This window comes from Podarcis liolepis (assembly GCF_965112155.1).
Source record: "Podarcis liolepis genome assembly, chromosome: 10".
Classification (NCBI taxonomy): Eukaryota; Metazoa; Chordata; class Lepidosauria; order Squamata; family Lacertidae; genus Podarcis; species Podarcis liolepis.
Window position 1 is genome coordinate 17,447,282 of NC_139562.1, and position 13,892 is coordinate 17,461,173.

General features: G+C 43.8%; 1 protein-coding gene across 1 annotated transcript; it reads right to left on the reverse strand.

The window, feature by feature from the left end:
- Positions 1 to 479: 479 nt before the first annotated feature.
- Positions 480 to 5,842, reverse strand: PEX26 (peroxisomal biogenesis factor 26). The gene is made up of 5 exons (XM_083461560.1): positions 4,840 to 5,842; positions 3,754 to 3,894; positions 2,635 to 2,951; positions 1,682 to 1,828; positions 480 to 979 (listed from the first exon to the last, which is right to left on the reverse strand). Exons 1-5 carry the CDS (start codon positions 5,067 to 5,069, stop codon positions 876 to 878), a joined length of 939 nt encoding a protein of 312 aa, XP_083317686.1. The 5' UTR covers positions 5,070 to 5,842; the 3' UTR covers positions 480 to 875.
- Positions 5,843 to 13,892: the final 8,050 nt, after the last annotated feature.

The following is a 13,892-nucleotide window of genomic DNA, read 5'->3' on the forward strand; positions in this document are numbered from 1 at the left end:
CCCCTTTGCTGCTAAGAGTTGTAATGTGGCTGGCTTTGTTTTGCTCTCTGCTTCGTTTTATTACCTCTGTCCATTTGGATAATATCCACATGACACATTTGAAGCACATGGCTTCCCACTAGGAATCCTGGGAACTGTGGTTTGTGAAGGGTGCTGCAAAGTGCAGCTCTGTGAGGGGTAAACTACAGTTGCCAGGATTCTTTGGTGTGGGAGTCATGACTGTTAAAAGTGCTTTAAATTTGCTTTAAACCAGGGTTTCCCAAACTTGGGTGTCCAGCTGTTTATTTGACTACAATTCCCATCATCCCTGACCACTGGTCCTGCTAGCTATGGATGATGGGAGTTGTAGTAAAAAAATCAGCCAGAGACCCAAGTTTGGGAAACTCTGCTTTAAACGAATGGTGTGGACGTGATCACAGCTTGCAAACTGTCGGGGGACAGGGGCATTTCCTAACTGGGACCAAAAACCAAGACGGAAGTGATTTAAATAAAATTAATGTTACAAACATACATATATAATACATAAATCAATTATCACAGAATCAAAAATACGAAAAAAAATCAGCCTTAAACAGAAGCCCCAAGAACTCAGTTATAAAGATATCAAGTTGATATCTAAGTGATCATATACAAAGCCACCAAATTCCAACTATCTATCACGGAAATGCTTTATCAGTCCCATCGCTGTGGTCATGACACAGCAGATACCCTGCCCAGATACTGCACTGCCACTATCCTTAATTCTTGAAGAAGTCTCTGCCTCACTGCAGGTGCTCTCTCAACAGCTGCAGTCACCTTCATTGACTTGCAAGTGGCTTCTCTGCGGTCCTCCAACAAGCACTGCTTCAGCATCATACAGAAGGCAGTGGAGTCAGTTAGTCTTGAACTGGAGGCCTGGAGTGTGGAGAAAATGCAGCCAAGCGGGCTTGATGGAAGAGCTGGATTAGCCTGTTGAGGAAGGGCAGAGAAGTGGGAGATGCTGGAAAAGAGAAGAATAAAATAATGACTTTCATTTCTCATATCTACCCATAACAATAAGCAAATATTATTCACGACACTGGTCAAACATTCCTCCTCCAAATGTAAACACACAATGACCCAAGGCTTCTCGTACAACTAAAATAAACCACTCAGGTATCACATGCACCATACGTTTAAAACACTGTTGTATCACTTTAACAGCAACGGCTCCGCCCCCCCAAAAAAACCTGGGAACTGTAGTTCGTTAAGGTAGCTGAGAGTAGTTAGAAGACCCCTCAGAAAGCTACAATTCCCAGCACCTAAAACAAACTACCGTTCCCAGACTCCTTGCCTGAAACCCAAGTGAGCCATTGCCAGTGCTAGATCGGCCAAGAGTCTAACTCAGGAAGCTGTCGTATACTTGGTTCTTATGCAGCTACTCCCTGACAGGCCTTCTACTCCTTTGCTCCTGGACCTCGGTTGAATTTGGGGCTCTCATTCCATCCCACTCCAGATACGGCAGACTTGACCATATCCCCAGCAGTCTGTGCTTTACAAGTCATTCCTGAAATCCCAAACATGGCCAAGCAGCACTGTGTGTCAATACAAACACACTGCCATTCCAGATTCAACCCCACATAGGCTAAATATTTCACACGGTAACAGCTGGATACTTCTCCTTTCCCTTCCCCTCCCACCGTCTCCCCTCTCTCAAGTATACCTGGGTCAAGTCTCACGACAATGAGACACAACATGAAAGCAGCCAAGAGTGTCTTTCTGTAGGGGATGGAACACAGCTGGCCTGCCAAGGATCCCAGCACTCGACCCAACTGTGCCAATATGGTCAACACCTTTTGGGATACCAAACCTGCAAAATGAAAGGAAGACGTTACGCCAGGGAAAGTGGTGAGGAGGCACTGCTCAAAATAAACTTTTAAAAGTTATTTCCAGAGAAGATTCTATGAAAAATAACCTCCTTTCTCCCTTACAAGCTCTCCAGACACCACCGTTGTCATGTGAGGACTGTACAGCCAGCACCAATTTCTTGTGACTGATCAAGGAAATGCTTTTGCCCCTTAGCAAACGCTTTATCTATGCTAATAGTAAAACCCAGTGAAGTTGTTGAAAGTGTGTCCCCTTCACCCAACAGTTTCATTAAGCTGTCTGAATGCTGTAGGACTGCAATTCTCTTACTAGATTAATAGAATTGTAGAGTTGGAAGGGACCTCAAGGGTCATCTAGTCCAACCCCCAGCAATGCAGGAATCTCAGCTAAAGCATCTGTGACAGGTGGCCATTTGACCTCTGCTTAAAAACCACCAAGGAAGGTTAGTCCACAACCTCCCAAGGGAGACTGTTCCACTGTCAAACAGCTTACTGTCAGAAAGTTTTTCCTGATGTTTAGTCGGAATTTCCTTTCTTGGTTCGAGTCCTACCCTCCAGAGCAGGAGAAAACAAGCTTGTTCCATCTTCCACGTGACAGCTCTTCAGATATTTGAAGATGGCTATCATATCTCCTCTCAGTCTCCTCTTTTCCAGGCTAAACATAACCACCTCCTTCAACCACTCCTCATAAGGCTTTGTTTCCAGACTAGGTGGCAAGAAAATTTATATACTCCAGGCATCTATGGTTTCAGCTACAAAACACATAAGACTGCTTTTAAGAAAAGCCTACCCAACCGTTGCTTCCACACCATTTCTGGCCGCTCGTCAGGAAGCTGGCACTCCTCCTCTTCCTTCTGCAGCCACTGCTGCCTCTGCTCCTTAATGCTCTCATAGGCCTCCACCTGTTGCTCTTTGCTCAATGCTTTACAATCTCGGATTAGCTCCTCTGCCTCTGCAAAGAGCCTGAGCGGCAACAGCACATGGAACAGGTGCAGCTGAGCCAAGAGGCCGTAACTAGGCAAGTGCTGATTGGCTGAGAAATGTAACCAGTCTCTGGCGACATCTAGCATCACATGAGGTTCTTCCACTTTACTATGCAGGAGGATGCTGAGAGGGAAACAAAGCAATACCACCACTTTAATATTATTATAATGACACCATTGTATTTGCATATTATTTTTCCTATGCATTCTCAAGAAAGCCCTTGACACAGAGGGAGCTAGTATAATTTAGTGCAGGGCTCTATCTGGCCCTCAGAACACTCTCCAAGCAAAACGTCCTTCCCAGACAAAATAATAATAATAGTAATAATAATAATTTATTATTATTTATACCCTGCCCATCTGGCTGGGTTTCCCCAGCTACTCTGGGAGGCTTCCAACAAAAGATTAAAAATACATTAAAACATCAGTCATTACAAACTGCCCTAAACCGGGCTGCCTTCAGATGTCTTCTAAATGTCAGATAGTTGTTTATTTCTTTGACATCTGATGGTAGAGCGTTCCACAGGACGGCCGCCACCACCAAGAAGGCCCTCTGCCTGGTTCCCTGTAACTTTGCTTCTCGCAGTGAGGGAACCGCCAGAAGGCCCTCGGCACTGGACTTCAGTGTCCGGGTTGAACGATGGGGGTGGAGACGCTCCTTCAGGAGAGAACATATGACTTACTGCATCTCCATACAAAAAGAAAATCCATACACACAGAAAACTAGCATGTCTGGCAGAAGGCTAGGGTGCAATGCCTCTTTCTCCCAGATATCTAGTTTTCTGTATGCAGGGAACTGATCTGCATGAAGGTGCACTCAGCTATGCAAGCTCCCACCCGCAGCCTAAACTGGTACAGTCCAGTAACAGGCTTACCACCTCCAAAATACAATAATATAACTCTGTGTCTGTAAGAGCAGAACCCACCACAGCTCTAGAATTCTGGAAGGCCAACATTCAGGCTCGTGATAGTACTGAAGAATCCAAGGCAGGACTTCTCTCCATCGGTTCATCTCAGCCAAGGCCTGGATACCCACAGTGCATAAGGAGCATTTCAGTTCTTCAGAGCTGATGCAGAAAATAGATGCACAAAATATTATATTATTATTATTATTATTATTATTATTATTATTATTATTATTAAAAATTAACCCCACTCTGCTGCTGAAAAGGACTCCCAGTGTGCCACACAAAGCTCAGCAACAAGATTGGAAGTCTGGGGGCAAGGGCTATCTAAAAGGCATGACAGAAAAGGCAAAGGTATTGGGGGGGGGGAGCAAACACAGACAGTAGTTCTTATTTACAAAGTTTTATAATAACCAGATGGTAATAGGAGAAGTTCAAGGAGAGGAGGAGCAGGAAGTTGCTGTCTTCCAGCACAGCCAGTGGCCATTTTACCCTTCCCGTCCCTCTGCTGTAACTTGGTAAAATATATTTTTCTGTAAGAAACTGCATTCTTCTGCCATTTGTGCTAACAGGTACTGGAATAAATATCATTATTTAATTCCCTTTAGAAGAACAACATCAATTCCAGGACTGGATTAAAGCAACTGGAGGCCACGGGCTAGGAGTTTAGTAAGTTTACAAAAGTATGGAATTATCAAAGACATTCACACAGAACATTCATAGGGGAATCACAGCTATGTTATAATCCTCACTTGTTCTCAAAATGTACTCTATATTGCTAGACAGTGATCCGAACACTGTATTGCTTCATGGCTGACTTTATTATTTGATTCTGAGCAGCATAAAACCTCCACGAACTTTACTAAATAGTAAGTACGCAATTGTGTAACTCTTACACAGTCATAGACACATAAACATTGTGTGTTTAATTTTACTAAGTAACTGGGCCTAGGTAATAAAATCTGCCTGGTTTTTTTATTTTAAAAAGGATGAGCCCCACCCCCTAGTTCATGGGCTGCAGGTAGCTCAGCACATACCTAAATCTGGCACTGATCAATCCCACACTTCCCAGTTCTCACCCGACCTCTGCCTCAATTCAGCACGTACCTGTCAGCATCTTCATTCTCGGGGTCCTTCCTGAGGCTCTCGCAGCCTTTCTCGCACCTGTCCAGAGCAGCCGCGAAGTCCCTGTTCATCACCAGCAGATCTGCAGCCTCTTCCAGTAAGGAAGCTGCTTGGGACGCCACTGGAGACAGAGACACGGGCTCGCTGCTTCTTAAAAGGCTCCCTGCCCCGCCGATGCCAGCAAGCGCCACGGACAGGTCATTCCTCATCATCTCTAGGCGCTGGTTCTAAAACTAAACACTCCGACTGAGCTGCGCTATAGGCCCGGTTGCCTCGCGCGATCAGCAGCTTCAGGACAAAATATTATGCAGCACTCAACAATTTGGGGTTTTGCTTATTATTTTTAGCCCACTAACTCTTCTTCAGAGGCAGGCTATTCCCCTCTGCAGTCAGACACCGGCTAGAAAAGAGGGGCAGGGGTGTGTAGGAGGGGAAAAGCTAAGTAAAAAAGAAAATTGTCTTCGGTTGCACCATTCTTCAGAATCCAGAAGATCCCGACTGTCCAGATCTGCAGAATTGCACAATTGCAATTCTGAGGGTACGGGTCCGCCTTCTATAAAGCCCTGTATCCTATCAAAAGCAAACGCAGTGCAGACCCCGCTCTCTTTCTAGGACGCAGAGATCATCTCCCTGCACATTCTGCATAAAGAGCAACAAAAAATGCGACGGCCCCTAAACTGCTGTTCGGTCAGCAGCAGAACAGACGACTTCCTCGCTTTACCTGCGCGCTCGCAGTCACGCCGCAAGAGAGCATGATGGGAAATGTAGTCCCTCTCGAGTGAGAGGGGAAAGTCGACGGGAAAGGCTGACTGACGGGAGGCCGGACTGCGACAACCGGAAGGCTGCCCGTGGCAGGAAGTAACGTGGAGCAGGAGGGAGGGGGATTTAAGCTTAGTTCGTTGGCCTCCTCAATTCATAATGTCCCTCGTCGTTAATACAGTACGTAGTTGGAAGTTTCTGAGGGTCTGGTTGGACCACTTGGTGATTTGTTTTTCTCTTGCCTGTTGTAGCAATTGTAATGCCCTGGGCTAGATGTGTAATGGATTTTAATTGCATTTTAATTCCTCCTTTTTTTACATTGTATTACAATTTGACTTTTGCAGAATTCAGTCGAAATAAATAAAAAAAAAGGTGCTACTGGACAATTTTTTAATTTTCTTTATTTATTTCGAGTGCGTCAGACCAACACGGCTACCTACCTGAATGTAGAATTCAGGTTATTGCAAGTGTTCTTCACAGACATGCCACGGAACACCAGAACCCAGCTCGGTTTGGGAACACCAAACTCGGATACTTTTAAGGCATTACCTCCCCTCCCCACCCCACTAACTGGTTTTAATGTATTGTTGCAAAAGCCTGCCAAGGAGCGGCCAGAGCACGTGGCGTAACAGGCACACCTACAGGCTCTGCGGCCCTTCGAAGAACAGAAGACACGGTTGAGGCTGTTGTGCTTTGGAAAACAGGCTTTATTCACTTATTTATACCTTCCATCTGCAGGGAGGGGGTCCCTATCTTACAGCGTGGCCCAGAGCATTGCAGGCAGTCTTTCCTTCATTGCCAAGATGGATCTCAGCCATTCTCCCTCTGAGAGGCCCCTTGCCCTCCCCCAGAGCAGTTACCTTGGCAAACTCCAAATCTCCAGTCTCCAGTCACACTCGGGACAAGAAGTTGTCCTCAATGGCTCTCTGTTTTAATGCTCTGCTCTTCCCTTGGCCAGCCAGGCTGGTTTGAGTAAGGCAACCCAGGAATCCCCTTAGCAGCTTAAAGTCTCCCTGCATATTACAAAGAACCCAAAATCCTAGCATTTATTAACTTCTAGGGTTTAAGGCAGGGGTCTGCAACCCGCGGCTCCGGAGCCGCATGTGGCTCTTTTACACCTTTGCCGCGGCTCTGGGGCGGATACTAGCGAGGGGAGGAGGTGCATTGTGCGCCCCGACACTCCCCACTGTGGTGGGCGCTGTACTGGCTGTGATGTCGCATGGGGACGGTGCGTGCGTTAGTCACGCACCATCCCGACGTCACCTTCCCGCCCGCTGTCGGATCGCGGCTCCAGAGATATATTTGTTTTAAATGTCGCAATGGTTTTGCGGCTCCCAGTTTTTTTTTCCTTCAGAAACGGGTACAAGTGGCTCTTTTTGTCTTAAAGGTTGCAGACCCCTGGTTTAGGGGGATCCCCCTATTTCTATAATACCACCCCCTCCTTAGCAAAAGGCAGTCTTCCATGACTGTCCAACATGGTTACTACCAGCATTCCAGTGTGCTTGAAAGATAGCAGAAAGTTACATCAAAAACACAAGAAGACATTTAAAAACACAATAACAGTTCTTTTGTAAGCGGCCCCCAGCTTCCTGGATTCCTCCAAGCCTTTCTCCGTGAACAGAGTAATTTAAACTAAGCCCTTACTATCCCAACACAACAGCATGCACATAAACAAAAGACATCACAGCAATTCAAAGTCATTGTTGAACTTGCAGGCACAATCCCTTTGTAGGTCAGTTCACAGTTCCAAGAGCAGAAACCCCCACCACCTCCTCTTGTTGTAGTAGCTGGGTTTTCCACAGAGTTTCTACTCTTGAATAAAGCAAACACAGTTCTCAGTCCTTGTTGCTTAATTCACAGGTTCAGTCCTTCTGGGGGCTTCTTATGCTTCTGGGGTCTCCCAGTAGATTGTGTAGGGATACCTCCCTCCTCTAGCCCCCTAGGCTGCCACTGGGGGTACTAGCTACCATGTTGGGCCTGTGGTTCTGTTCCCAGAGCCCCACGGTCTGGTCCCAATGATTGTTGGGCCACCCAGTACTGAGAATAGCTCTTGTATTTACACATTGGCATTAAATGTTTTGACCACAAGCCTTTTGTCTCTTGTTCGGAAAACTGCATTCTTCAATAGTAAAACAAACAATCAAACAAACAAATCTCACACACAACACAGTCCATATAAACCCCTCTAATTTAACCCTATTTCAGCAGGAGAAAGCTAAGTAAATCAACAACATTCCCATAGAAGTCCATGGAATCAAGTCCAGGATGCAACAGAACAGCCTGTTCCTATAAGAGAAATCAATAGTAACGTGTTTTTGTACTTTGCTCTTGTGTCCTGTAGGGTGCAGTATGGAACTATGCAAGATCAACATCTTCAACTTCCAAGATTGCCACCCAGAACAGCAATTGGATATTAAGAGGCTTATTTGAATTCAAACAGGTAACCATCACTAATGCACAACCACATGCAAAACAGCAAAATAACTTTTACTTTGAAATAAAATATTTAAAAAACCAATTTGCATGGGAACCAAAGCAATAGGGAAGATGTTAGTATCCCAATTTTGGTAACCTATGTTTTTTGTGGGGAGGTATGCAAGTGCCAACAAGAATGCCCTTTGCAGTGCAATCTTATGTATGCTTACTCAGAAGTACAGCTTACTGTCTTCAACAGGGCTTATTCCCTGGTAAGTGTGTATAAAACCATATCCTCAGTATGTAATTTGTGAATGCCGTTCATCTGGATGGGACAAGTGTATAGGAGCTCATTTTAAATCAAGTGTATGATAACCTGATGCAAAACAACAACAACAGACTAGGGAATAATCTCAAGGAGAATAAAATAATAGGAACATTCTGTAGGCATACTATGAATTATTTTCTTATGTGAACTGGAAAACGCATTTACGCTCTTCTTTGACAAAAACTTATCATTTAGTCATTTTCTGGCCACTTCGCATATGCGCTTTCAAAACCCGCTTAGGGGAAAGTTACATGAATCACAGAATCATGGAATTGTAGAGCTGGGGGGGTCCACAAGGGTCATCTAGTCCAACCCTCTGCAATGCAAGAATCTTTCACCCTGTCTCATACTCTACCAACTGAGCAATACATGAGAAACAACTCACAACAGGTCATGCAGTGAAAAATTAGATGGCTACCTCACATGGATTCAAAGCTCTCCACAGGAACTGGAAACCTGCATGCTGAATTGGCTACTGGATTGTGGTGTTGGATACACAGCTCAGCGGTAGTGCCTATTCTTTGGATACAGAAATCCCCAGGTTCAGATCCCAAATTGCTTCCAGCTAAAAGGACTTATGGTGCTAAGTGCTGGGAGGCAACCTCTGCTGGAGAGCCCAGAGATTTGTTGTAGAAAAGTCTTCCCCAACCTGGCACTCTCCACATGTTTTGGACAACAACTATCATCCTTGAGCATTAGCCAAGCTAATTGGGGCTGGTGGGAATTGGAGGCCAACATGGTTTGGAAGGCACCAGTTTGGGAAAGGCTGGAGTAGACAGGATTCGACTAGATCAGAGATGGAGAGAGAAATGCTGCTGGACTTTGAACTCCCATCCGTTCCAGTTGGAATGGCCAATGTCCAAAAACATCTGAAGGGCCACCAGTTCTTCATCCCTGGGACAGATAGACGAGTGGTGTCATTGGGCTAAAGAAAGCTTTAATGCATAAGACAATTCCAACTTTTCAGGCAGGGTATGACACACAAAATATAATTATGCATTATATTTTTATTCCAAAAAGCAACATTTCCTTATTAGGTTTGGATAGCTTACTTGTTATTGCTTTTTACTGCCTCTGAATTCTCCCCTCCTTTCCCCTCCCCACAACACATATTTCTGAAAATGAAGGCAGAAGGAAATTTGTTTGGACACACAATTTCCGCCTTCACTAAAAATAAGGACAAACTCTCCACATACTATATTTTCTGCTCATGGAGAGGGTTTGTGAAATACGAACAATACATAAAAAACAGGAATAGGTAAGATTCTGATCCAAAACAACTGGTATAGCAAAGGTCACTAATAAGACATTTTCTTTCAGCCACTCCCAGTTCACATCAGTAAGTCCATTCCTCAACAAAATAATATATACTTGGATTACCTATTTTTTCACTGAAGTGGCAAACTCATGTTTACTTTAAAAAACAAAACCCAAACCCTGTATTTGGGCTATGATATCTGCAGCTTGTAGCTCATAAATTTGTGTGGTTCTCCCTTCTATATAGAAAACAAGCATGTCGAGATGGATAGTCTAAAACCTTTTTACCTCACACCTTTTTCTGTTTTCAGGGGGCACATTTGTGAAAGAGAACTTAATAATTAGAAGAGTCCCCACCTGCAATCTGAAGTGGTACAGCCCAGAATGAGGCTACCACCTCAGTAAGAACAGGTCTTAGTCAATAGACCACTGTGAGAACAGAATGCTGGACTAAGACAGGCCTTTGGCCTGCTCCAACATAATTATTATTATTTTCTTAAGAGCTGTTAGTATCTCTGCTGATAGTTGGTTTAACCCAGTTATAGTCTTAACCATTTCCAGTTCTATATCAGTAAGTTCCAATTATCAGTACTCTGGGGGGAAAGCTTTAAAACTTGTCATTTTACATCCACTTCATTGGTTGTCCTCCAGCATTATAAAATATGTGCTTCCTTTTTGTTATTTTTTCAAGTTACTAGTTTTTACTAGTTTTACATTTCTCTCAACTTAGTTAACCTTAGCTCTTTTTTTTTAAAGCAGAAAAGAATATTTCATCTTGCTGTGTATGGAAGGCATTCCTCGCTCCCTGGCTCACGTTTTGTGATCTTGCATTTTGGTTAGTATCTTTGCTAAAAGAAACCTCTTTGGACCAGAGTAGCCACAAGGTGCAGTAACTGAAGAAACCAGTGAGTAGAAGGAAAAGCTGGACCCTTTGCTGTGCAATTGTTGTATGTGGTTTTAGTTACTCATTTGGTTTGGTTTTTAATGCCCCATCACCCAGTGCAGCTCAAGGGTATTTAGAAATATAGGCACATGCAGTAAGGCCTCCAGGACAAATCACCTCAAACGTTAATCCAGATCGGAACAGTACCGGTCACAGGGCCACAGGGTTGGGGGTGGGCAGTCTTCCGAGCTCCTGGCCTCTTCTGTGTTAGTGGGCTGCTAATTAGAGATTAGCAACACTAAGACTCTGAGCTGGAAGGAGCAACGCCACGCAGCTAAGTTTGAAGAGAAAGAAATAGTCACAGCTTCTCATGTTGAAAAGAAGAGGCAGCCATAGCAATGTCATCAAGAGGGGTAGCACACCCTAAAACCAACTGAGAGGAGCATGAAAGACAGGTAGGGATCACGGAATTGTACTGTGTAGTTTGCAGGCATGTTTAGCTCATTGAATGCAAAACTCTGCTTTGCTTGATTGGAATGTTTTGGCTCTTTGAACTGAAGTCCAGGATGTATATTGGAGACCCTAATTGTTATTCATCGGCAACTATGAGAATGGATTTTTGTGATTAGCACATGCTTGGCATACAGTGTACAACTATGCCTTTCAGCTTGTAATGGACCAGCAGGCTAGTTCAATTAATTAATAGGGTCTGGATTGTCTTCCCTTCTTTGCTGTTGATAGTGGCCTGGTTCACCACATAACACTAAACCATAATTTAGCAGCTAAATTTTAGCATTATGCAGCCAAGGCTCAATGAGCCCAACAAGGTGTTCATATGCTACCCTTCTCCTTTCCTGGCTGATTTCATAATCCAACTATGGTAGGCTTATTAGAAAACAGAAGTGATGTTTGTTTGTTTTTAAAAATCCAAGGATCCCTGGTTCAACTGTAATGCTAAACTGAGATACTTTATAGTATCCCAACTAAACTTGGGAGATGTCCTTCTCCTAGCCATGTGTGATGAGGAGAGGGGAGAGAGAGCATGCTAGCCTGATGCTTCCCTCAAGCTTGTTACAGTCTATCCATGTAGCACTAAACCATGGTTTATCACCTCGTGCTAATAATGCAGCCAATCGGTGCAGCCTTTGGAATTACACTTTTCCACTCTATGTGTGAGCCTCTCCTGACTGTTTTCTTTCTTGTTGTTGCTATTGTTTCATTTTGTGGGTATATCCTGCAACATTGGCACAATACTAGTGCATTAATGCATTAGTATACAGGACCACCCACAAATTATTCCACTTTATTAGTTGTTCTGTGACGCTTCCCCAATATTCCCACTCAACAAAAGCAGGACATAAAAAATAATCCAGAACATTTGTGGGGTGTGTGTGTATAGGATTTCAGCCAAAAGTTGTGGAACATGCACTGATTGGGAACAAAGCAGTATGACTGTCCCAAAACCTTGAAGTTGCTAAGAGTATTGAAAGCAGGATATCACACAACTGGCCTGATATCACCGTGAGCATACATAATTATGACGGCACAATAAAAAGGACATCTGGAAAGACTTTACATCAAGCATGGGTTGGATTGGATGCTCTGCGCAAACCCTCCCAACTCTATGAAACAGTAAGAATAGTGAAGGCAAAGTCTTATCAGGATGTGGGCAGAGTAGACAATAGACTTGATAGACTATGAGCCAGATTTTGGTAAACCACCTAGGGCTGGAATTCTTACAAAGAGTGCTGCACTAATCTAATCCAGTGCAAGGCACTTTTTAAAGCAAGAATGTACACACAGGATCATTTGACACGGATTAGTTATGCCTTCACTATTAAGAGATTCCTGGTGTGCATGCACTCTTGTTTTGCAAATTAAGAATGCGTTGGAGTAGATCTAGCCAACACCCAATTGTGTTCCCATTGGCATTCTTTCAGTTTCATCCATGTATGATTAAGAGGAGCCCTGATGGATCAGGCCAGTGGCAGATGCCTGTGGGAAACCCGCAAGCAGGACCAGAGCACAAGAGCTCTATCCTTTCCTGCTGTTCCCAGCAAGTGATATTCAGAAGCATACTGTCTTGGGCTGTGGAGAGTAGAGCATATGCTTCATGGTTAGTAGCCACTGATAGTATTGTCCTCTATGAATGTGTCTAATCCTATTTTGAAGCCACCCAACATTCTTTTTCCCCTAAGCCTCTAGAGTTTCTAGTCCATTTGATCTGGTGGAAATGTCATCCAGTCTTTCGCCCTATAATACTCCGGTTCCTGCCCAGTTTCTAATCTCTGCGGGCCACCACTATTTAAATTTTGTCGTGTATATACACTTCTCCACTTCCTTGTTCTTTTCATTGAAGTTCATCCGTGGTCCTCCTTTTAAACTCACATTTATTGGCAGGCTGCGTGAATTAGCACTGTAGTATCTTTATTTACGTTGTACAGATGGAATGTTAGAAGAGTTTAGAAGAACTCAGAAACCAAGAAAGAGCCAGGAGCCACTATTGCCTTCACTTACTATTGTTTCTCTTGCTGTCTGCCACCCATGAGGTGGTTAATGAAAGTCTGTTTTGCAAAAGCTGGCAGTTCTCTGCGGTTGCTAGGATACATTGCCCTGCTCTCAAGGAAGGATCAGCTAATTAAAGATTGTTCTGATGATGAAATGTTTCTATATTCGTGTTCCATTGGTCAACGGCACTGTCACTCAAGTTTTCAGCTGGGGAATATCTGGGTGGAATTCTGTAATTTACTGAATGCGTCTGCTGTGTATTGCTTGTGTTAGTAATTTTTTCATCCCTATATCCCAGTTCTAATAAACATAGCTGTCTAGAAGCAAGTCCTGCTGGGATTCAGGAAAGGTAATTTAGGATTTCAGCCTTAAAGGTAGATTGGAAATTTGTAGTGTTCAACCTGTTGATGCAATAGATATTTGGAAGTAGTTTATACATTTTTATAATGTATTTTGCATGTGTCCCTATAAAGGCTCATGCAGGCATAGAGCTCTACTAAGTACATCTTGAAAATCAGCCTTAATTTTAATTTTTAAAAACCCACCGAAACAAGTTTCTAGCCTTCATGCTTACTTACTGGAAGGTAAAACAGAATCCACATGGCTTTTTCTTTTTAGGCAGCAATCCTGTATTCAGTTACCTGGAAACAAAATGCCTTGAAGTCAACGGGTCTTACTTTTGAGTAGACTTGACTGCATGCTTCGGCATGTAAAACCACACTTTCTTTCTCCTTACCGGCTGGTTCTCCTTCCTCAAGAGGTGTTAGAGCAAAATTGGATACAGCTGCAACTGGGATTAGATTTCTAATTAGTTAACTGTCTCTGCACACAGTTGCTTACTTTTCAGTGGGGGTGGGAAGGGCAGCGACAAGAAATCTGACCCTG